The 23,200-nt window shown below is 41.9% G+C and overlaps 1 protein-coding gene across 1 annotated transcript; it reads right to left on the minus strand.

Annotated features, from left to right (window-relative positions):
- Nucleotides 1–7,957: 7,957 nt before the first annotated feature.
- On the minus strand, nucleotides 7,958–15,124 carry LOC147880911 (glycerol-3-phosphate dehydrogenase SDP6, mitochondrial-like). Its single transcript, XM_087369975.1, has 6 exons — nucleotides 14,511–15,124; nucleotides 13,866–14,339; nucleotides 9,973–10,304; nucleotides 9,212–9,372; nucleotides 8,821–9,079; nucleotides 7,958–8,732 (listed from the first exon to the last, which is right to left on the minus strand). Exons 1-6 carry the CDS (start codon nucleotides 14,890–14,892, stop codon nucleotides 8,436–8,438), a joined length of 1,905 nt encoding a protein of 634 aa, XP_087226101.1. The 5' UTR covers nucleotides 14,893–15,124; the 3' UTR covers nucleotides 7,958–8,435.
- Nucleotides 15,125–23,200: the final 8,076 nt, after the last annotated feature.

Genomic DNA, 23,200 nt, shown 5'->3' on the forward strand with positions numbered 1-23,200 from the left:
GCCTTAAGCATTCATGTGTTCAAATAAGGGATTGCACAAATGATGGAAATATGGGATTGCATGCGATAAATTGGACTGCAGCATGAGGGCAGGATAAAGAAAGAGGGCATGCATGATGGAAATCATGGGATTGCATGCATGATGGGAAAGAGAGCATGCATGATGGAAATCATGGGATTGCATGCATGCAGCAATCAGCAACAGAAGGCGCAGCTAACAGGAGGTTATGGGAGCTGCAGGAGCCGGTTGGGGTACACAAGCAGGTCGGGGAAGTGTAAAATAGAGGTGCCTGGAGCAGCAGTACCACGTGGCAGTCTTGCGCCTGCATTGGACCAGTAAGAGGTTGTGCAACAGGGTCAGGCCAATCAGCAGGCTGGTTGTGCTATTTTCTAGGGAATTTAGCCCTATAAAATGGCTCCCAAGGGGTGGCATTCAATATTCCACATTGCAGGAGATTTGGTGCCTCACTGTGGGCTGCCATCACAGCAGCAGGGAGATCTAGAAGACTGGGTTGCCTACACAGCAGCAACGAAGATAGGATCCACAGGCGACTTGTTCCTCAACATTGGGTCATACATAATGGGTACTCAAAACACCCCCCAGGAGTCGGTAGTATAGACTCCAAACCACCCCAACCCCACACCCGCTGACATTACTCCTGTGGAGTCGAGACAGCCCAACAGGCGACAGAGCTGCCAATCTTCTCCCCGATCATTAGGAGTCTCTTCTCCCCTATGGTTTGGAGCCCCTTCTCCCGTGCTGTGGCAATTTGAAGTCCCTTCTCCCCCCCTATGGTCAGGAGGCCCTTCTGCCTTGCAGAGCCGCCATCGTACTTCTATGCAGTTGAGAGTCCCTTATCCAGAGACGAGTGGCCAACGTACTAGCTCGTCACGATAGGGTAGCACGCGTAGTAGCAGGGAGAGCTCTGGGGGATGCATGGCACAGTGCTTTGGGGGAGGTAATGGTGGGGGCAGGGAGGATTCAGATGATGCAGACGTGCCAAAGGGTGATGGTACGATCTTTTATGACATCACTCAGAGAGGAGGCATCTTGATGGATACACGGGGGAAGGACATCATGGCCTTCATGTGCTCTATAGTTGTTAACAACTACAAAGATTGCTTTATTCCATACAAAGAGCATCCAAGCAGGTTGGCTGATGAGACCATCATTGAAGTACACTATTGATGTACACTCTAGGTATCCCAATCCCCCCAATGTTCAGTTCACAGAGAAATGGGCAAAGTTAAAGATTATTGTTATACTTGCTAATAAAAGATCTTTGCTTAAGAGACAGAAATTCTATCACCACTTAAAGCAGAAGAAAGCAATGCACAACATAGGAAAACTTTCAAGAAAATAGAAATGGTGCTAACAATCATGACAATGGATTTTGACACATTCTTGAGCCATGTGGACATATCAGAACAGGCATCTATTAAAACAATAATGTCTAAAATAAGCAAATAGACTATTTTCTTAAGGAGAGACTCAAAAGATGTTTTCACAAATAATTTCAAAGCTACAATAACAACACTTTAGGGAGCAAACGTAGACAATGGTGCTATTGCTTATTACACTTCATACATAGTGAAGGAAGACAAAGCCACAAAAGAAGCAGTTAAGCAAGAATTAAATGAGAGCATAATATCAAAGGCACCATCCAATGAATGTGTTTGCAAAATAGGAAATGCAATACTGTGAACACTCAACACATAAGCTCGCAGCAAGCTATCTATCTTTTGCTATCGCTATCTCTTATGAGAGTAGTACTAGAAGACACACGTACATAAACACTAGCCCTACTAATAAGCACACTCTATTATTGAAACAAACATGGAAATTATAGAAAATGGAGATGAAAAGCATTGCAATCTTCTTTAAAGACATTATCACTAAGTACAACTACAACAATTGTCCCTTGCACAATTCGCAAGTGAATACACACATGACAAGAAGACACCAAAGAAGAGAAGAAAAGCAAAGATTATAAGATTAAATAACTACAGCAAGAATAAGGACCCCGAGAACCACTACAAAATAACAATGCCTTTTGTACTTACCTTTTAGCAAAACTGAACACCAACGGAACAAATCCCGACATGGCATGACATGTACAACAAAAACAAGCAAACCATTGAATGTAATAAAGCCACGTTCAATAGAATATTACTATCGGTAACAAAATCACCAAAAATAAGTGACACAATGTCAAACTCATCCACAAACACAGCACAAAGAGAACATCAACAACAATACGATATTGGCATGGAGATGGAAGGTCTAACTAAGAAGAGAAACAATGAGCAGATTCAACCCAAAAAATAATCGATGATGCAAAACATAGAATATCATAAACTATTTCAGAACTTGAACAATGAACAACATATGATAGTGCAAGACATTATGTTGAAAAAATAACAAGCAATTCATTCTTTTTTTATAAGGGAACACGCGAACATGAAAAACATACACTCTAAATGTCATAGTGCAAGCGCTGCTACATTACTCGCACAAAGAGAACACAAACATAGACCTCCCACAAGTACTATTGCTCGCATACACAAGGAAAGTAGCTTTCAACATTGGAGGAACTACAATTCACTCCACACTCCACTTACCTCTCCTCATGTCAAACTACATGTACCTTTCCGTAGACATTACAAAGCCTTTCGATGCTATACTAGAATTTGGAATTGCTAGTTCTTGATGAAATTTCTTTAATTGGATTGAATATTTTCATTGCGATTGACATGCGCATGAGGGAGATCAAGCATAATCACTCTAAACCATTCAAAGGAGTCAATGTGCTCTTATGTGGCGATCTTTGCCAAGCAAGCCCGAAAAAAGACACTTGGATCTACTCACAAAAGAAACACATCCTTTGCAGTAATGCCATCCATATGGAGAGAAAAAGTAAAGTACTATTAACCAATTGAACTAATGATACAAAGCAATAGGGAGCTCATTCACATGCTAAATATAATAAGGGTAGGGCAATAGACAAAACAAGATCAACTAACAAACGAAGACCTATAGAAATCACAAAAGTGTGGCACTTATTCTACACAAACGCAAAACGATACGCGCATCAGAGGACACCAAAAACATAGTTGGATTGCATTCAAAACTACAATTAAAGGTAGGAATGATTGTGGAGATTTTTTCAGGAAACTTAGACATTCAAGATTTAATAATATCAATAGTCCCAAAAAAATTAAACTTAGTCCAAATTTTTTTCCTAGTAGTTTGGATGTAATTTAATGATATCAAAACTAGAAGACATGCACGACTGAACAATACAAACCTTTACGACCAGAACATATCTACAACATGGACTCCATTAACTCAAATTCAATGTGAATTTCAAGTAGGAAAAAATTGCATGAACATAATCACATCAACACAATTTTCGATTCAACCTACTTTTGCATGAACAATACATCGTTCACAAGGTCTATCAATGGACTTGCTGGCATTTGACCCATCAGGGATAAAGACACATGGGCTAGTTTACACAACCCTATCAAGAGCCAGAGATATGACAAAACTATACCCACTCAATAATATCAAGGAAAAAGATTTTAAGGTTGACACAATGGTGCTCAACGAAATAGATTGCCTAAGAAAAGAATCACAATGGAAACTCGACATATCGACTTTTCAAGATACAAACCGACCAACACGTCATTCAATCACTCAACACAAGATCAATACTCACTCACAAGAAAGACATTCAAAGTTGCCCAAGCATCATGTCCATGATAATACTCTGTCTACAAGAGACAGGTAATGCCTGTTTTCCCCGGCTTGTTATTGCTTTACAGAGAACCATATGGATTCTTAGATAATTTATTAAATTTAAAAAATAAAAAAATAAAAAAATTTGAATTCACTAGTGGAGTAAGGAGCGAATGAGTCCATAAATTGAGATGGGCTTAAAGGAGATATGGAAGGACTAGTGGGCTTTCATGTGGGGTACATAAAAGAATAATTCATAGATGGGGAAGCATACTTGTGTGCGTGCGTGCGCACACGTAAAGAAATAAGTGCCTATGTGTGTAGATTATATAAGTGTATATAAGTAAATGAGTGTACATTACATAAAAGAATATACAATTAAACCTAAGGGAACATAAATAGACACAAACTTTAATGGATAAGTTTACCCTAAAAGACAGATATATATGATTTAGGGAGGGGTAAAAATTTTATAATATTGCATAGCAAAATACAACCAATTAGATTATACATATGCATACTTATAAAAAAGTATTTAAAAAATACCATTAAATTATCGAAATGAGAAGAAAAAATTAATGAGTTAGAGGTTAACACACGTAATTTAATTAAAGCGCAAAGGGCTAAGATACTATGAAATCCTTTAAAAAGAAGAAAGAGGATACATAAATAAAAGAAAAGATAACAATCATTAAAAGAAACCAATCTACTATCAATAGAATCAAGACTAAAAAGAAAGTGAATGAACTACATTCACACACACACAAAACTAAGAAGCTGAATGAATTTTCTAAAGCAGTCGTCGTGAGTCATGAACTCTGGTGCATAAGTTTTGCCGTAAACAAAAGAGCTAAAGAATAATGTTGTGAGTTATGCCTGTTATTATGTTGAAGTAAATAGAATAACATGAGTAGAATAAGTTGTACGTGAGCATGCAAGAATGGCCCAAAGCTAGGCAACAATAGGCAAAAAACTAGCTATGACATGCTAAGTAGAAGTAACCACCAATGATAATGAGGGATGGTAAATGAAAGCCAGAAAATGGAAGAAGAAACAAAGGGGGGCAGGCAATAAGCCATCGCCAAAGGGAGAGACCCAGAATGGATCCCAATAGCACTGCGGCTACGTGACGGTCTTCCCATGGAATCTTCTACCTCTGCCGAAGTGCATACAAATAGTGAAGTATGATGTCAGGCGAAAGAAAGAAAAGGGAACCAAAAATGTAGAGGAGAACCAAGTGAAATGCCGTTGATAGCTTGCTCTAAGTCATCTGAGCAAAAAGTGAGGAGGCCTCATCATCAAAGGAAAATAGAAGACAACGCTTAGTAGAAGATAGAGGTGAAGGGAAATGGTGCGACAAACTAGAGGCAAAGAGGATAAGAAGGATGGTAAGGAGAACATGAGGGAGTAGCTAGGCCAGTGTTCTCCTCACCAAAATCTAAGAGGGTGGAGAATGTATTTCACACAGTGGGGAAAAATCAGACAACATAATTGAGGGAGGCGAAGGAGGAGGGGGGGGGGTTCGGGGTTGTAAAATAAGATCACAATTGATGGTAAGTCTGAGAGAAGGAAGAGAGAGAGAAAGAGAGAGAGAGAGAGAGAGAGAGAGAGAGAGAGAGAGAGAGAGAGCTTAATAAATATATCAATATAATTATTTTAAACATTATTAAATTATTGATATAAAATACATAGATATGATAGATGCCAAAATTCTAAGATGAAAAATATGACCCTTCTTGCCTATGACGACCTCTTCAGGTGTCATATGCGGTTAGACTTTTGTTTATGGTATAAGTAGTGTTGTTGCAAGCTTATGCCCAATAAGGGCTAGGTAAAGTTTTCTCTTCCATCATGCATTTGGCACTTTTTAAAATGACTCTATTTTTGCATTGTTCGATACCATTGTGTTGAGCAGTGTATCAGCGTCTGAATCCCATGATATCTACAACAGTTGTTGAACATGTGAGATTTATATACTCACCACCATTATCGTGCCTTACTGTCTTGATTTGTTTGCCGATTTGTGTCTCAACAAGTGATTTGAAAGCTTGATAGTACTCAAAGGCTTCTTATTTCTCTTCAATCTAGGTTTTCCTTGAGTTGTCATCAATGAAAGTCATACAATGCTACTTTTTTCTCTTAGTGTGTACTATATTTGAAGGACATTTGTGTCCCAAGTTCTAGATTGAGGGAATGGACTCCTATGTTGCTTGCCCATCTGACACACTTGATTTGGATTTATTCTACCAAAATCCAATGTTGTAAAGGCAACTCTATGGTCAATAGAATAATTTTTCAAATACTACTTTGGCAATTGCTATCCCCTTCACCCTCCCTCCCAAGCACTTAAGGATAGGGGTCCAGCTCTTAGGTATCCACAAAGGAACACCATTTGATCCACCGATGAACAAATTCTATGTCAGCTCTTTTACATGCGAAATCTCTAATTGGCTTCTTTGGTCTAAAAGACTCTAAATTGGCACTAAACTTGATGCTTGCACCAATGCATGTCCACTTGCTATGAATAAATGCTTTTTTGAATTTTGACTCTTTTTAAAGTTTGAAAACCATTCCTCACGGCTTGTCATATGTGTTGTCACACCTGAGTCTGCCAACCATTCTAGTGGTTCAATTTTATAACGGTCACTATTTTCCCTTGACGAAAACAAAACACCATGAGGATTGAACTTTTGTTGATCACCATGTTGGGCATGATTGTTTGCTTGTTTGAACCTACGTCCATAAGACTGATCTTGTTGCTTTTTATGGCATTCTAATTCCAAATGTCAAGGGATTCCACAATACTTTGATTTTTTTAATGCATTGGTGTTGATGTTGGTGTTGCTAAAGTTATTATTGAATTGATTATTGCTTCTGGCATCACCTCTACCATGATTGTTTCTTGTATTTCTTCTTGTTCTCTTAATTAGAAAATCATTAATTGAAATTCTACCGATTGTTTGAGAGTTGTGAACCTCTATCAAAGATTAACGGGGTTGACAATGAACTTTGACATATATGTTGCTTCTTTTGGCATGAAATTGCCCTTTTTCTCTCTAGGAAGTGTAGCCTCTAGCTGCAAAAGCTCAAGTATGATGCTTGCTTCAAACTAATATTTCCAGTGATAGTTTTAAGATCTATTTTTTGTGCCTCATATCATCCTTGAAAATGTTGCTTTTAATTAATTGTAACCTATTTATGAAATTTGCCTATCAATGAAAATTGCACTAAAAAATATGATGAAAAATAAGCTTGAATTACCTTCAAGAATCTTCATAAGAGTGTTGTGAACTTCTACTTGTGTTGAATCTCATGATGATCAAAATTGGTCAACTGTGTATGGGCGAAGCCAATATCTTGCCTTTCATGTGCTTCAATGTTGGGTCAAATCTAGGTTCAATTTCAATGTCAATTGGTAGAGGTTTGGCTTTCAACAAAATCGACTTTAGGTGTCAAGTTTAGTTGGGTATAAATGTTCTTTAGAGGCTTTTGAAACCTTATAGTTGATAGGTTTTTCATTTGCTAACAAGCTATTGACTCGAGGTTAAATAGAAAATTCATGATTAATTTCATTATGACTGATCTAACCTAGGATTGCTCCTAGTCAAGGTTTAATGATGTGGCCTTTTGCTACACAGGTTGTCATGGTGACATGGCATGTTTGTCAAGTGTCACTATGTTAGGTTGATGGCCAAAAATAGTTTTGTCTGTGGGTTTTTGTGGGAATCATGAGCTATAAGCAAGGAGATCAATCATTTGTTTGGATACAATTGTGCAAAAGACAATCACAAGTTTGTCTAAGATTTGGACACTATGAACTATCAGATGTTGAAGGGCTTTGATGCACAGACTTGTGAGACAACGCATGGCTTCACTTCTAGGTATGCGGAGTTCAAATGAAGTCTGTACAAACCTCGCAATAAATGCCTTTTGGATCTTAATCAATGGAAGAGCCTACTCACCAAAGCGTTTTAAGATCTTTAGAGCACGCTCTAAGTAATTAATTCATGGTATCAAGCCTTGTTTGCTTCTTCCAAGGCTTGGAACCGTCATCATGCAAGAAGCTGGAACCGTGAATTCCTGCAAGATTTGAAGTCTTTGACTATAAAAGATTAAGGGTTTTTAAAGCCTGGCCTAAAGGCACAAAACATGAAGTTTGAGTTGCAAATGCCCTTGGTGTGCAGGCAGGGAATGCATGCGGGGCTTCTTTCCCCAATAATATCAGCCATAGTGCACATGTATACATGATGCTAGCCACATGTACTAAGTTGGATGGAATTGCGGCATGGAATTCCCCATAGTCAACCAGGCTCATTTGTCCAACATTTTACAAAAAGCTAATGCACATTACCTCAAGAAAGAGCTTGCACGTCTGAACTTGAGCATTCTTCAGAAGTGTAAACAGAGTCCATAACAATTCCATTATTCCCCTCGGTGGAGATTAAAGAGAGAGAATAAAATAGTTGGCATGATGCATTGAATGTGTTCCAGCATTATAAAATATGGCAATTGATTGATTTCCCTGCTTAGCACCCATCTACCTACCTACTAGAATGGGCGATCACCCAGGGACTATTCCCTCTTTATTGCCATGATTGAATGAATTTTTCTGGCGTGAAACTATCCTTGGGCTCACTGACACATTTATGCATGCAGGGATTCAAAGAAGACATTGCCAGGCCCTTAGGGCTGTCCTAATGTTTGCCATCATCAAACTGAGCATTTTGTGATGATTTGAACGTTTTGAGGAAATCCTTGGCTTTTGCAAGTTCTGCCTTCTTTCTGCTTTTGTCCCATCTATGCTCAGCTGCAAGTATTTCTATTACTCGGGGGACTGCCTTGCCAGCTGCACTAGTGTCCAAAAATGCCAACCTTGACCGACGTGCAATAAAATCAACTGATGTTTCACAATATTCGTTTCTTGCACAATAGGCCACCTCTGCTTCTAGAAATGGGTACCCATGAGCAAGACGCTTTCCCAACCCTTCATCCTGCACCTCATCAGTGTTAGAACCTCATATCAATGTGCTTCTGCAATCAAGAAAATGGATCTATCGAAATTACTGGCACATAACTTGCCTGTGCGATTGTGGCAACTCGTGCTGCCAGATCACCATATGAATGTGACAGATGTTTCGCTGCTAATGTGTCCATTATTCCTGGCACAATCTTACCACCATAAGTCTTCTTCATCCGAATGTATTGCTGTGCCAGTGTCGTGAATGCAGCAGGATCCCAATCTTCTCCTCCTATCAACTTGAGATCTTTTGTTATACAGCCATTTATGGGGGTAAGAGCACCAATCTTAATGGCCATATCAACTGCATCCTCTGCCATGCTGAAAGACCAATCCAAGAGCATATTAATAGAAGAAATAAGAATACTTACTATCAAACACACTGTCCTTTACTTTTTTTCTAAATCATGCCCAGTATCCAACATTTATTTGCTTAATTCAAGCTATTCACACCTCCTATACGTTGTCCACTTCCCACCAGTAATGGTCACCAACCCTTCAGGCCCTGTACCCACAACATGGTCCCTGGAAATATTTGCCGTATTGGTTAGAGACGGATCAGATGCAAGGGGGCGTATGCCACTCCAAGCAGAAAGCACATCTGTCCGACGCACCTAGAGGCACGCAACATCAAGAAATCACGTCTTTCATTAGTCTATGTGAAAAGGAAAGTCAATCACAACATTCTGAAACCATTCTCAAACTCGAGACTATTACCTCTGAAGTTTCTTTTCAAAGCTCCATATTAATTAACCGATCATCAAACACAAAATGACTCCAAAACTTCAGAAAAAAAAGAGAGCATTTGACCAATTCATGAAGACATTTACTTACAAATCTTGGACTCTCCACAAGACGACAGCACAAAAGCCTCAGAATAACATCAGGTACATATGTACTCGTGAGATTGCTGCTCTAAAATTTACCTCTTGAAGTCCTTTAGCGGCAGAAAAATTCTTAGAATATTTTGTCATTCTTGTTCTCTTAATTGGGTTATAAGTGTCACTTTTATGTTTGTGATCAAATTTCAATTTGGATGTTCATGCAATAACTTCAAGTCTTGATTTCCTCAAACAATACTAAAGAGAGATATTGTTACTTCCACAAACTTCGGCTATTGAATCTCCTCAAACAACACTAAAATATATATATTGTCGTTTCTTCTTTTAGTAGGACAAGGGGTCAACGAGAAACTCAAACCACGCTCTCCTTACCTTGACACACAAATAGTCACTAATAGCATCCAATATAAATTGGATCTCCTCCTCGTGTGGCTCAGGAAGCATTGTGATCTTAGTGCTCGAGTCAGTAGTCCCAGCCAGAGTTCTTCCAAGCCATGGGAGCATGAATACTACTCTCCCATCCTTTGTCTTTGGTACAATCAGCCCCATCCCTTCAGGAGAATAATAGTCAGGAAGAACGACATGTACACCACTGCTAGGAGAGATAAGGGGCTTGGCATCCTTGTCTGCAAGTTTTCGAACTTCATCACAAAAGGGACCAGCTGCATTGATAATGACTTTTGCATGCACATCAAACTCCTTTCCTGCAAAATTTCAAAACACTACTTAGTTTTTCTCCAAGATACACAATTTCTGTAGGGTCTAGCTTAGCCACTTGTACTTTGCGGGAAAACATTTTGATAGACTCGCCTTTGTTGATAACCAATACGAAGGGCATCCTCCTTGTAACCCCAATTTTACATTTCATTAAATTGTATTCTACAATGCCCTGCATAAAATGAGATTAAGACATGGGGATCATAGTTGTGTCAAGCTTCAAAGTAGTTTCCTAAGGTGAATCTGGAAAATGGCACAATGGCTCTCTTGGTGTGTTATAGGAATCACCATTGCTCAACTCCTTTCCAGCTAGTCCTCACTATGATATTCAGATGACAAAGCCACTGAAATATGCATTGGAGAGTAGCATTACCTGCAACCAAACTAACAGAGGAAACCACCGTTCACTAAACACACACACAGGCTTCTTGAAATCCTCTCTTGGTGTTTTACAGGAGTCACCATTGCTCAGTTCATCATCACTTTGATATTCAGATCAGAAAGCCACTGCATTATGCATTAAAGAGTAGCATTAACTGCAACCGAACTTACACAGGAAACCATGCTTCACGAAACACAGACACACTCCTTTAAATCCTTTCATATATACAAATGTAGTACATACTGTTACGTCACCCATTGTGACAAGAATGCTAGGCCTACCTCACACCATCAAGATTGGGGGTGGCCTCTACAATAGTTGCTCCTTAAAACACCTTGACATAGAGGAGAAGTGTAGCAGCCAAAGGAGGTCAAGCAACATCTGGGCCAAGACATAGAGACTAGGTTACAAGTCTCCTAACCTGACCAGGTCCTTGCCAATCAATTCGCAGCACCCTACTCTTCAGAACTCAGCTCCCATCACTCCTTTCTAGGAAAAAATTTGCATCTTACCAGGACAAACTTGCCTTTTCTCCTGCTAATCCCCAATCAGATTTCTCAATGACTGCAAAGCTACTGCTCATCTTTCCCCAGAGCCCTGGTGAATTCCTCTCTCTCGTTCAATCTTCCTCACCATGAGGTGTTCTTGCACTACACATTAGGGAAGAAAGGTATAACTTGGGTACACACTTTTGGAGCTGTTCTTTGCTGTACAATTCGATCGTCTATGACAGCTTACTTTTTCCCACTGGTGCACCTCCATTACTAGTGAGATTGGAGAGAGTTTTGCAATTTGTTTGGTATTAAGTTCTATGGCAACTACTACTGGGGGTGCTGGTTATACTCTTTGGCATTGCTTCGTGCTCCACCTCAAGTGTTGCATCTATCTGTCGTCCTCTTACATCCTCGTCTAATCATGCAGCCTCTGCTTCAAGTGACCACAGTTGCTTTAGTGGCTCAGCTGCACTCATGTATTCTGTCACACATAACTTCGCAAAGCTAAGGCTTATCATACAACTCATATACAGGTAGCTCTGTATGTTCCTGCTTTTAGATCACTTTTAGCTCATGTGCATGGAGCAGACTTAGACTTGAAGAACACAAGGCACAAGCTTACCCTAAAACGTACGAAGGCATTAGCATTTAAAGATACGTCCACAATCCACTTAATTGGTAATCAGGTAGCCATAATTGATAGCTCATTGGCCATAGGCGTCTTTTCTCAAATGCCTATGAACTAATCTACATATCATTCAGCTATGAAGGCAACTTCAGCATCCATCCACAAACCTTGCGTCCATCTTCTAAGGCACTCTCGATTTTACTTTCCCTTCATTGATAGCACTTTGCTCCTCTTAACTGTATATTCCATAATCCACAGATATTCCTACCTTCTCAAATGCCCAACCAGTCAATGTACTAACCTAGTGTACGTTTACGATGGCATTTTTGGAAGAACTTCACACACCTACACTAGCAATCATCAGAAGATCCTGTCCTGAAACACATAAATCAAGAAAATCCCAACTTGGCAAACGGAGGCCTCAATGCAGAGCAAAATGCTTAAAAGTATATCTAGCCAGACATGTTACATGCATGTACTTATTTAATTTAAGTATACTTCACAGATAGCTTCTGCACAAGGAAATTTTGTAGGTATATATGGTTACACAACTCCGATTACCTTACAGAATTAGCCAGGTAGCAATGGTAGGAGGTATTCCTTTTCCTTTTACTCTCTTTTTACCATGTTCAAATCGCATTCACCAGGTTCATTATGTTTTGCTTCATGGCCATGAGACTTCTAACATTTTGTAATCTAAGACTGCTCTCTCCCAATGCTTAGAGTGGTGTGATTGGACGTAATAAAGCATGACTTATGCGGAACCTTTCAAGGACTGTGGTTTCAGGCTATGTTGCACGAAACGTGTCCATGTGGGAAATGTGGTAGTTTTGAAACGTTTCCCAAACGCCACTTGAGTTAATAGGAAACGGCAGGGGTAGGATGAATAAAGTACATTTCTGCTCACATACAGAAGCTAATAATGAAACAAAACATGCACCATATAAGCTAGATGTGTGCGCAAGGCAAGCAATTGGATTCTTGGAGGGCATGGAGCAGATGATCCTTGAAGATGCGATTCGTATAGCGCAATGATGAATTAGTCGTCACCCATGTAGATAGTCTAATCTGAGTCTTGTGTTACTTCTAAGGCCTTCGCTATGCACCCACCATGATAATGCAAGAGCCTGCCATCATCTCTTGTCAATACCTGCCCTTGTTGACTTTTCTTATGGCGCATTTGTAGATTAGGTGTTTCCAAAACATTTCCAAGTTTCGGAAATGTCTCAATTTTGGAAACATCTTTATAACATTTCCTGCAACTAAGGTTTCAGGTGAACAAGCTTTATCAAAGTTTACTTTTTGGTGTTCCCCCTGATGGACTAGCTTGACAACCTTAAATTCTGCTTTAACAAGCCTATGTCCAATTATCAAACGCTGAGGAATGGCACAGGCACGTGGGCTCTCTCTCTCTCTCTCTCTCCATACATATGTATGTATGTATATCATACAGAGAGAGAGATGTATATAGATATATTTGTGTATATATACATACATACATATATATGTATGTATGTATGTACACACGTGCGCGCACACACACACTCATATATATATATATATATATATGAGTGTATGTATGTATGTATGTATGTATGTATGCGTGCACAAGCTCGAGATCCTACTCATGCCATGGAATCATGCGAGGTAATTTATGACATGTAGTATTTATTCTATCTTGCTATTCTAATATTAACAAATTAGATTCATTTATTGTCTAGACTCTAAAGATGCCTTAAATTTAACGAAGTGTTTGTGCTGCATGCAGGTTATGAAAGACTTTTTAAATAGGAGGGCAGTTGTTGAGCGAGGATCCAATTACAATGTGGCATTGTAATCCAATAGGTCAATTTTGCTATTAGTTTGGGTGATGAAAGTACTAGAACCAAAACAACAGCCAGAATTTTGTACTCTTCGAGAGCATGTGTGCCCGTTCTAAATCTAATTTCTTTGGAGAAAAACAAAGTCAATGCGCGCGATTTTTCTCCAAAAAGAGCACTTGGCAACGGAACAACAAACTTCCCAATTGCTTTGACGAAATTACCTGTGATGTGATCGCGAACACGAGCTCCTGTGATACGGCCTGTTATGTCGTCCTTATAAAGTGCCACAGCTTCAGCATGGTTGAGCACCGCAGCTCCTGCCAAGGCAGACGTGCAAGCAAGTGCAATATTGAACCTGCTATCATTGAATTGGCCATCGTAATACACCACCGTTCCCTTCAAACTCCTGCCATGGTCGTTCTGAGATAGAGTAGGGAATAGATTTTTCGACCCTTCTGCTGAAAAAAACCTTGAAAGATGCAAAAGCTTCCGCCCTGCTACCAAATCGTAGAGTTTCAGGCCGGCCCAGTAGTATGGGATCTCCCAATATTCATAGCATGGGGTCATGGTGGGTAACGGGGCGCAAAGGTGAGGTGCATTCCGCAGAATGTGAGACCGCTCTTCTAGAGCATGGAATACAAGTTTGAGCTGCCCCAAATCCAATTGAAAAACGGCTCTTTCCAAGTACCGCACACCTGTTAGGAACCAGCTAATTCAAAACATGTATAAACCCAAATCCAACTCTGAAATTGCTCTCTCTCAAGTAAGGCATTGCTGAATTTCACATGCTAATTAATTAGTACCTACCGCTCATTCAATAGACTCGAGTAGAAAATGTTAGAAACAATGAAGTAGACGTAGCTTACCGCCGTGAACTAGTTTTGTCGAGCGTGATGAGGTTCCAGACGAAAAGTCGTCTCGCTCAACTAGTCCAACTCTGAGGCCCCTGGTGGCTCCATCCAGAGCAACGCCACAACCCGTTGCTCCTCCGCCAATTACAAGAAGATCGAAAGGAGAAGCAAGGCTACTACCAGCAAACGCAGACAGGTGAGACTCTCTTGACGGTACCACACCTCCCAACGCATCAATTTTCTGCTTCCAAGTTTGCACGGCAGTTTGTTGGTCAGAGAGAGCAAACAGCTGAAGATTGGAGGCAACGGAAGAATTCGTACAAGCTAGTGCAAAGCCTCCGAAGGCAGCTGCGACTGCAGAACCTCGGAGGATCAATCTTGCAAAGGACTGGGACATCTTCTCAATCAAAAACGAATAAATCCATAAACTGATAGCTAAAACGGACGACCCAAACCCGCAATTACTGTAAGATATAGCAGAGAGCGGTGCAACCCAAAAGCGAAGGATGGAAAGTAAGCGAGGTCGAAACCCTAGAGGGCGAGGAGGACGCCAAGATTGAGCTCACAGGAAGGTTCAAGGGATGCAGAGCGTGGAGGCGGCGTGCACGTGGTTTCAGGCGAAGGTGGCGGTGAAGTGGCGGGCAAGGGCCTTGCTTTCTCTTTACAAAGCCAACGTAAAACTCCGCTTTTGAAGTCTGCCCAATTTTGGCTCTTTGTCGTTAACGAGGTGTGCCATCTACAGTCTAATTTGGCTCCTAGGGAACGGCATAACATCATGGTTTTAGTGGGTACTTGTATGAGCAACGCAACCTTACGAGGAGTCTTCTATTTCTTGGCAATTTGTACTTAGATTCCAAAAGCAACCGCTTTATTAAATAGAATCGTGGATCTCTCAAACAATTCATAACATTGCATAGGATTATCTCCCATACGACATCATTCAAAGAGCCCTTGTCCCCGAGCAAGATTCCAAAAGCAACTGCTTTATTAAATAGAATCGTCGATCTCTAAAACATTTCATGCAGCATCATTCAAAGAGCCCTTGTCCCCGAGCAAAGCCAGATTCCACTACAAAGGGAAAACTAAATGCATCTTACCAAACCAAGCCACAATTCTTTCACACAGGCCTAACAACAACACATTCCCAAAGCAAATTATAGTGAGTCTCTTTGCAAAGCTTGTAGAAAATACACTTAGGCGGCACTTGCAGGTTCCATTTGGCAATCCTTGTGCTTACAGACAACTTTGCCACAAGTACCCTCCATAAGAAGAAATTTTAGTGCAAAAAGAGGAGAGGTGCCAAATAGGTCGTTTAAGAATAAATGATGATTGCGAAAGGTACCCATTCAAGGATAACCTTGCATGATCATTCAAAAACAAAACTTTACAAAATCCCTGGCCCAACCCTAGTCTTTCCATAGTAGCAAGTATGAAAGTTCAACGATAGGATTCGCCTTCTCCAGGTCCAAGTTCAATAGAACAAACCTTTCATTCAGTAGAACAACATGATCTATGGCCAACAGTACATTCATAAATTGCATCTTGAATACTCCTCCCATGCACAATCCTACATAGAATAAACTTGATCCTATTGGCTAAAGCCTTAGCCATTAATAGAACAAATGCTCACAATCGGCCCAAGATCAAAAATCACCCCCAAAAGCCTCACCTCACAATCATTCAAAATGATATGTACCCGAAGATCATCCTATGTCTTCTAGTTTGCTTTTCTAGCATCCCACAGATGTGCCCATGCCCTGATCCACTTCCTCTACAGGCTCCAAGCATGAGGTAAATCCAACACAGCTAAAGGGTTCCAATCGACAGTGATAGCCAAGCTCCAACAAATATTCTCATTGAGGCTAGCATCTCCTTTTCTTCTTTTCAATGTAAGCATCTAGTAGCAAGCCTTCCATGCTTCAATCAACCCAATCAACCCTGCAACCATATATATAACCAAAAATCTTGAAAGGGAAATTATTCATACCATGACAAGCCCACCGAATGCTTGCCATATATACCATTGAACGCTTTCAGTCTAGGAGCCATGGCACCCAACAATCTTAGGCAACCATTTTCTCAACAAGGCAATATTTCTGAGCCCCGCATCCACTAAGCCCAAACCTCCCCTCATCTTGGGTATCTTCAAGGCATATTTATCAACCCCACGTCCGCTAAGCCCAAACCTTCCCCCTTATCTTAGGACACTTCAAGGCATCCCAGAGGACCTGAAGATGTCTATCACATGCTAGAATTCAGTGACCAATCTCCCTTGCTTATCATGCCTCCTTTTGACAGCTTGAAAAAATAGTTTGGATGGACAATCCCCAATCAAAAGTCCTAGTTGTTTTCTTATGATCCTTGCTAGTTCAGCATCCTCTAGTTCCTAAAGCTGGAGACTTGAACTAACAAAGTAGCCAAAAGAAGCTCACATAGGAAGCCTCATTAAGAGCATATTGGAGGTCATAGTGAGTGAGGGATGTTTTGTGGGTGTGCTTGCCCTTATTCAAGATAGTGGACAAAGGCCTTCTCCAACATTGTTGGGGGGGTTGTATGGACCAACCTCTAGGGTTGGCTAGCCGAGACATTTATGGCCCTGACCCTCATCAAGTCATACCAAATTGTGGGTCAATTAATCAGCCTAGATGGTTGATTGACCATGGGGTCATCCTATGTGCTGCACTTGGGTCAGCCTACTTGGCTGGCTATATATAGTTCTGCCCGTTTCATTGGTTATCATCTTTTCTGGAGGGCTCTACTCCTCTTCTGGTCTATTCCCTTGTTGTATATACAGTTGCGACTACCTCTATCTTGTGTCTATTCTCTCTCCCTCTTTGATGTATGCTTCCACACTACACCACTCTCACATGGTATTAGATGTATAGGTCGAGTAGGACCAAGGAAGGGGGAAAACACAGTGCACATTTTGAGGGCATTGTGGCGCAGAATTGAGCCACCCTTTGTTGCTTTGGAGGTTGTTTGTTTGCTACTATTGCTTGATCTGCATCTGTCACCTACAAGCATTCTAAAGCAACCCTAGGATGTGTTGCAGACATCGTCCAGGCAGTTACACTCTCCTCTTGTCTTTGCATCCCTATTTCTTCGCCTTGTGGATTGTGTGTGCCACAATCAACCTTAGGAGTACAAGATTTGGAATAGCTCCATGATCCCTCGTGTACGAGCAAGGAGGACAAGCTTGATAGCTCGAATTATGCCTACTAAAGGATTAACATAAAAATATGGTTTGTCCATAAAGGATTGTGGTAGCTTGTACAAGGCTATGAATGCAAGCCTGAGTGTCCAAAGTGGGATGCTGAACAGGAGGATGAGTTTTAGGAGGAGCTCAGGGATTGGGAGGATTGGGATTTGAAGGCACAATTGCTCAAGGCCATTTGATTTTTGGTCTACACATGAGGACCTATGTTAGGGACTCAGCAATGTGGGTTGACACCTTGTAGGGATAGTTGTACAAGCTCGAGTTCCCCAAAGGGAGAACTATGCAACCTTTTCACATGCAGACCAAGATCCTCCATGATTAGTTATTGGCTATGGGTGCTAATTTGACTTCGAATCAGTTGGCCTTGCACATTCTTACCAAGATCCCTTTGGATATGACATAATTGCCTGAGCATTGAGGAGCCATGTCACAACACCTCAATTGGGCTTTGATGACCTAAGCTCCCTTCTCCTAGAGGAGGAATCTGTTCTTATCTCCCTAGTCAGGATGACTTCAAGTGCTACTCTAGGTGCTAAGGTGTAATTCCTTGCAACCAAAAGTGTGGAATCACGGAGAACCTCTTGCTCAACCCAATGATGCTCCCTCAAAGGGTTCTAGGCTACTACCTCAAGCTATATGCATCACTGGTGATCAACTAGGAGAAAAGGGCAACTCCTCTACTCTATTAGAGTTCCCTACTTGTGCAAGCTAGAACTGCTCACCCGACTGCCACTGGATATTCCAAAGAGGTTGTCCCTCCCATAACCAAAAGCACCATCATGCTCCCTCTTGACCTGTTGAGATTGTGTCTAGGTCGAGAGTCCAAACCTTGCCTAGCCAGCCCATTATCTAGACCCTCAGCCACTCTAGCACATCCAAGACTTCCTCATCCCAATGGTCTCTCTTTGTCTCAGCTTGCAAGATGCTCCTTGGCCCCACTCTGTAGTACTAACAATGGTAATGACCACGTGACTGCAAAAGGAACTAAACCTTGAGAGGCACCTTGATCCTTGAGAGCGGTCCAAACCAATGGTGGGGGGTCCAGGTAATGCTCAGTCCCTCCCACCATGAATTAAGGATTGCTGTGTTGTTAACAGCCATAGCCATGGAGCATGGTGATGGATCTGGCCCGAGTTTTGAGCCACAAATGGCTCAACATCAATCTAGCCCTATGGGGTTTGAGCAACAAATGGCTCAACATCGATCTAGTCCTACAGGTTTTGAGCCTCAAATGGCTTAGGACCAAGGTATAGGACCAAGGTAGGTGCCCTAGGATCATCCAAATTGGCAAGGATAACACAAGAGCCATTTGGATACCGTATATGGATAAGACAAGAGCCATTTGAAGACAAGAGGAGGTTGAAAGAATGCCTTGGTGCCATATGGGCTCAAGTGGTTATAACAAAAGAGAGATGAGAGAGAGTGGTATAAGGAAAAGGGTTGGCCCTCTCTTCAAAAGGTGATATGTATAAAAGGCCAAATGGTTGACTTTGGTCTTCATTGTGGTATGCACAAGTTTGTAGTGGCTGCTAGAGAAAAGGGGAGCACAGTACCAGCATCATTTATAACATCAGCAACCGAGGTGATGCCTTTAAACGAGACAAAGAGGAACATCAAGGTTCGTATAAAGCCAAGGGAGCTGAAAGACTTTCAACCAGTGAATGCTTTCAGCTCTCAAAGAATTCCCAAGCAAAGATTGCCGTCCATTCCATTCCAGATGAGAAAGAACATGCTTCAAGCGGGAGGCAAAAGGGCAGCCAGGCAAAGTGCCATCAGTGCAGCCAAAAAAGAAATCCCATTGATCGAGTTGCCAATGACCAAATGCAAAAATACTGATATGAGTGACCAGAGTCCTAATCATAAGAGCCCAAGGCTGATCACCTTGCAAAAATTGCAGTAATGTTTTCCTCTTGTGGGCAAGAATATGCACATGAATATCTGTGATGTTCAATCCACCATGCATCTTGGGAGAACAAATGTGATGCATGCGAGATGCAATAGGCACTCCACACACCTACCACCTCAATTAGGACATGGTACACACTGCCTTCGGTCTGCCACAGTCAGCGAGGACGACAAAAAGTACGCAACAAAGAAGAAGCTAGAGACCCTTAGCATGGTCTACCAGTCCAACCTACAGAAGAGAAATGGCTCACCGCCATTCACAAGCCAGAGGTGGAATGACCGGCAAGAGCCCTGTAATGGTGGCTAATGCAAGTAAAGCACACGAACCACCATCAGTCCCTCTTCTCTTCCAAGAGTGTCTTTAGGTGTTCTCTTGTTTCCCTTGTACTGCCTTTGTGTTTGCCACTCCATCCCCCTTCATTCTTCCCTTCCCCTCTCCCTCTCCCTCTATTCTCCCATCTCCCCTTCTCCTTCCCTTGTCCCTTGTCCCCCTTCCCTCTTTCTCTCATGGAAACACATTGCAACAATTGGGGAGCCACTTGAGTGACACTTGCGGATAGCTCGTTCTTTGCATTGCTCTCACAAGGAGTAGCTTGGAGTGGAGGCTCCATCGACATTCCTTTAAGATCCCCACGACACATGAGTCATTGTGGAGACCACACATCTTTGATGCCACTATCGGGGAGTTCAAGGTATGCTTTTGCATTGCACTTGCTTTCTCTCGGGACTCATCATTTACCCATTGCTCATTGTTTCAAGCTTAACTTGGAGCTTTGATAGTGGAGTTGTAGGAGAGGAATGAGTGAAGAAGTGTGAGTTGTGATGGAAAAAGATGAAACTGTCATTTTCTTGTTGGAAAGCATTTTGGATCGTATGAAGCTTGTTTTTTATGTTTTTTAGTGTTTTGAACTAATAGGAAGATAGTTTAGAGGATTGCTAAGGTGTGTGTGATAGCAAACTCCAACAAAAACACCCAAAAGTGATGCTTTGAGTGAATTTTGAAGTTGGTTTGGAAGGAGAAACTATCACCTTTTGCAAAACACCCCTTTTGTCATTCAAATGTTGTTCTTTTTTGCATTGGGTAGGTAGATTAGATAGTTTGTGGCATCCCTCATCACAAAAAAACTTGATTAGAAACTCCAAAATTTTCAAGAATCGTCAAAAACTAGTCGACAACACTGCGCAATGCTATCCCCACAAGTCATCGCCTTAGCCCCTATCCCCACGGGTTGTCACCTTAGCTCTATCCCTACGGTCAAACATGCGTTGACCTGTCACCTTAGGCTTAACCCCATGACCTGACAACTATCTGCCGACTAACCCGTCGCCTTATTTAAAAGGTGCCAAAATCTGCTCTCCCACCGGTCTGACAGACATTGACCCGTGGCCTTGAGCCTATGCCCACGACCCATTGGCTTACTGTCAACCCTATGACCATTGCCATTTTGGCATCCCTCTGAGGCAACTAACCCCACCGACCGTTGCCTTAATTCTATTCCCATGACCCGTCGTCTTACAACCAACCCTTTGACAACTGCCATACATCGTCAACCTGATCATCCTGTCGCCCATTGCTTTAGCACTAACCGCATGACCATGGGCATACCATCCTCCCCCCCAATCCACTGACATGTGTCAATAGTATATCCCTATGCTAGTCGCAATACTTCTATCCCTAAACCAGCTAACCTTATGACCGTGGGGATAGCTTTGGGGACTGACCCACTGTCAAAATACAAAATTAAATTTGAGGCAAAGTGTACCTCCGCGGAGATCTTATACATGCACTTGAGGTCTGGAAGAATTTTGTCCAAGGAACTCGATCCCGAGGACAGTGTTTCAAACTACACTCAGCCCACTTTTCACCCTAGTTTGGGATCGGCTCCAACTGGGAGCTCCATTCCTAGCCACCTCACTCAGTGTTAGGGCTTCGATGGGAGGAGCCCTCTAGCTCTGATGAGAGGGAGAGCTTGAACAAAGAAATGCAAGACCCCGCAAGTTCGAGGGCTTCTGAAGCCCCATACTCCAGCCTACATCCACCTCATTCTCCTACTCCTTCCGTGGCCTCCGAGTTAAGAGGGACGATATCCAACATATTTGAACATCTAGGCCAAATGGATTTAGCAGATATGGAGAACACTTTCGCCAATATGTTCGCAGAATGGGGAGGCCAGCAACAACCAACCCGTGAGCCGCAAGTAGGGACTTAGGCTGCCTTTGTGGACTCAGGGTCCACAATCTTCATAGGGCACCCTGACTCTGAACGCATGGAGGACGAAGACCCATGGATGAGGAACTTTGCAGGGCGAAAACCTTGGGCAAGGAAACTCATGAGATGTCCAAGGGGAAAACTCTTATGAACTTCCGACCTTTCAAGTGCCGCTGAGATTCGCTAGCTATGTGGTCTCGCAAGTTCCACCTTATAGACTGATGCAAGGAACATCCATGCAGATGCCTAGTGACCCGCTTCCTTCTGGAAACCCATAGTTTGCTTCATATCCCCAATCTTGGTATCGGCAACCCAATGGATGCCGCCACTAGGGTTAGGCTTGAGGTTGCGCCTCTATGACCCATTAGGCCCATAATGACATCGCCTCCACCAGCTTCCCAAACGGTGCTATCTGATGAGGCGATGCATATCCTGGTCAATAACCATCTCTAAATTGACAACTAAATTTCTTGGGGAAGGAAATCCGTCTCCCATGTGGAGCGATTTGAGCAAATATGTGAAGCATTTGGTGCTCCCGGAGATCTAGAAATGGTTAATGCTTTGGGCCTCAGTCTGGATAGCCAAGCAGGCCAATGGTATAGGGCCCTCAACCTGGAAGAGAAATTCAACTGGGAGGCATTACAGAAAGCTTTCATCGTAGGGTTCACCCCCAGTGGTCATAAGTGGAGCCCAATTAATTAGTTATATGAGGTGAAATAGATGATACAGAATTCCTCTATGTTTACATCGCTAGGATCAAACACCTCAATTCCCGATGCGAACCACATGAGAGGATGAGTGATGAATGATTGTTGGCATGCTTCCTCATCAGATTGGCAGACCCAAAGCTGCATTACCACTTAATGGTTATGAATCCCACTTCCTTTGAATTCTGCAGCAAAGTAGCCATCTGTATAAGTGATAATATGCTGGATAAGATTGTCCAGGACAAAACTACAACTCCATTTGAGGTATCACAATTGGTAAGGTCTTCCAATATAGAGCCTACCAAGAAGGAGAACAATGAACCTAAGGGTTTGGATATAAACGAGTTGGCCTCCAACCTACTGAATCAGGTGGGCTAGTAGTGGAAATCAGGAACCTCCAAGGAAACACTGAGTAGCCCCCACTTATTCTCCAGGAGGGACAATGTTTGATGCAAGGTATGGAATGGAAATCACCCCTCCAATGAGTGCCCCTGCCTTAGGGCAAGTCAAGCCCTCTACTGTGTGCACTACTATAGATGGGGGAACCACAACATCTCCTAATGCCAATTTCCAAAGGTCCTTCCCCAACTGAACTATCAAAACACGACTCCCATTAGCCCTTACGGCCCCACCCAACCCAATGAATGCACAAGGTGCCACTCTAGCC

Source organism: Dipteris shenzhenensis, chromosome 31, assembly GCF_047967505.1.
Source record: "Dipteris shenzhenensis isolate YYH24624 ecotype China chromosome 31, Dip_SZ_1.0, whole genome shotgun sequence".
NCBI lineage: Eukaryota > Viridiplantae > Streptophyta > Polypodiopsida > Gleicheniales > Dipteridaceae > Dipteris > Dipteris shenzhenensis.

Excerpts from the sequence above, each read along its gene's own strand:
- LOC147880911 (XM_087369975.1), bottom strand. The coding sequence starts at position 14,892 with ATGTCCCAGTCCTTTGCAAGATTGATCCTCCGAGGTTCTGCAGTCGCA. Across the intron at positions 10,305-13,865 it reads TGTTCGCGATCACATCACAG|GAAAGGAGTTTGATGTGCAT; the intron begins GTAATTTCGTCA and ends GAAATTTTGCAG. Across the intron at positions 9,080-9,211 it reads AAGTGGACAACGTATAGGAG|CATGGCAGAGGATGCAGTTG; the intron begins GTGTGAATAGCT and ends TTGGTCTTTCAG.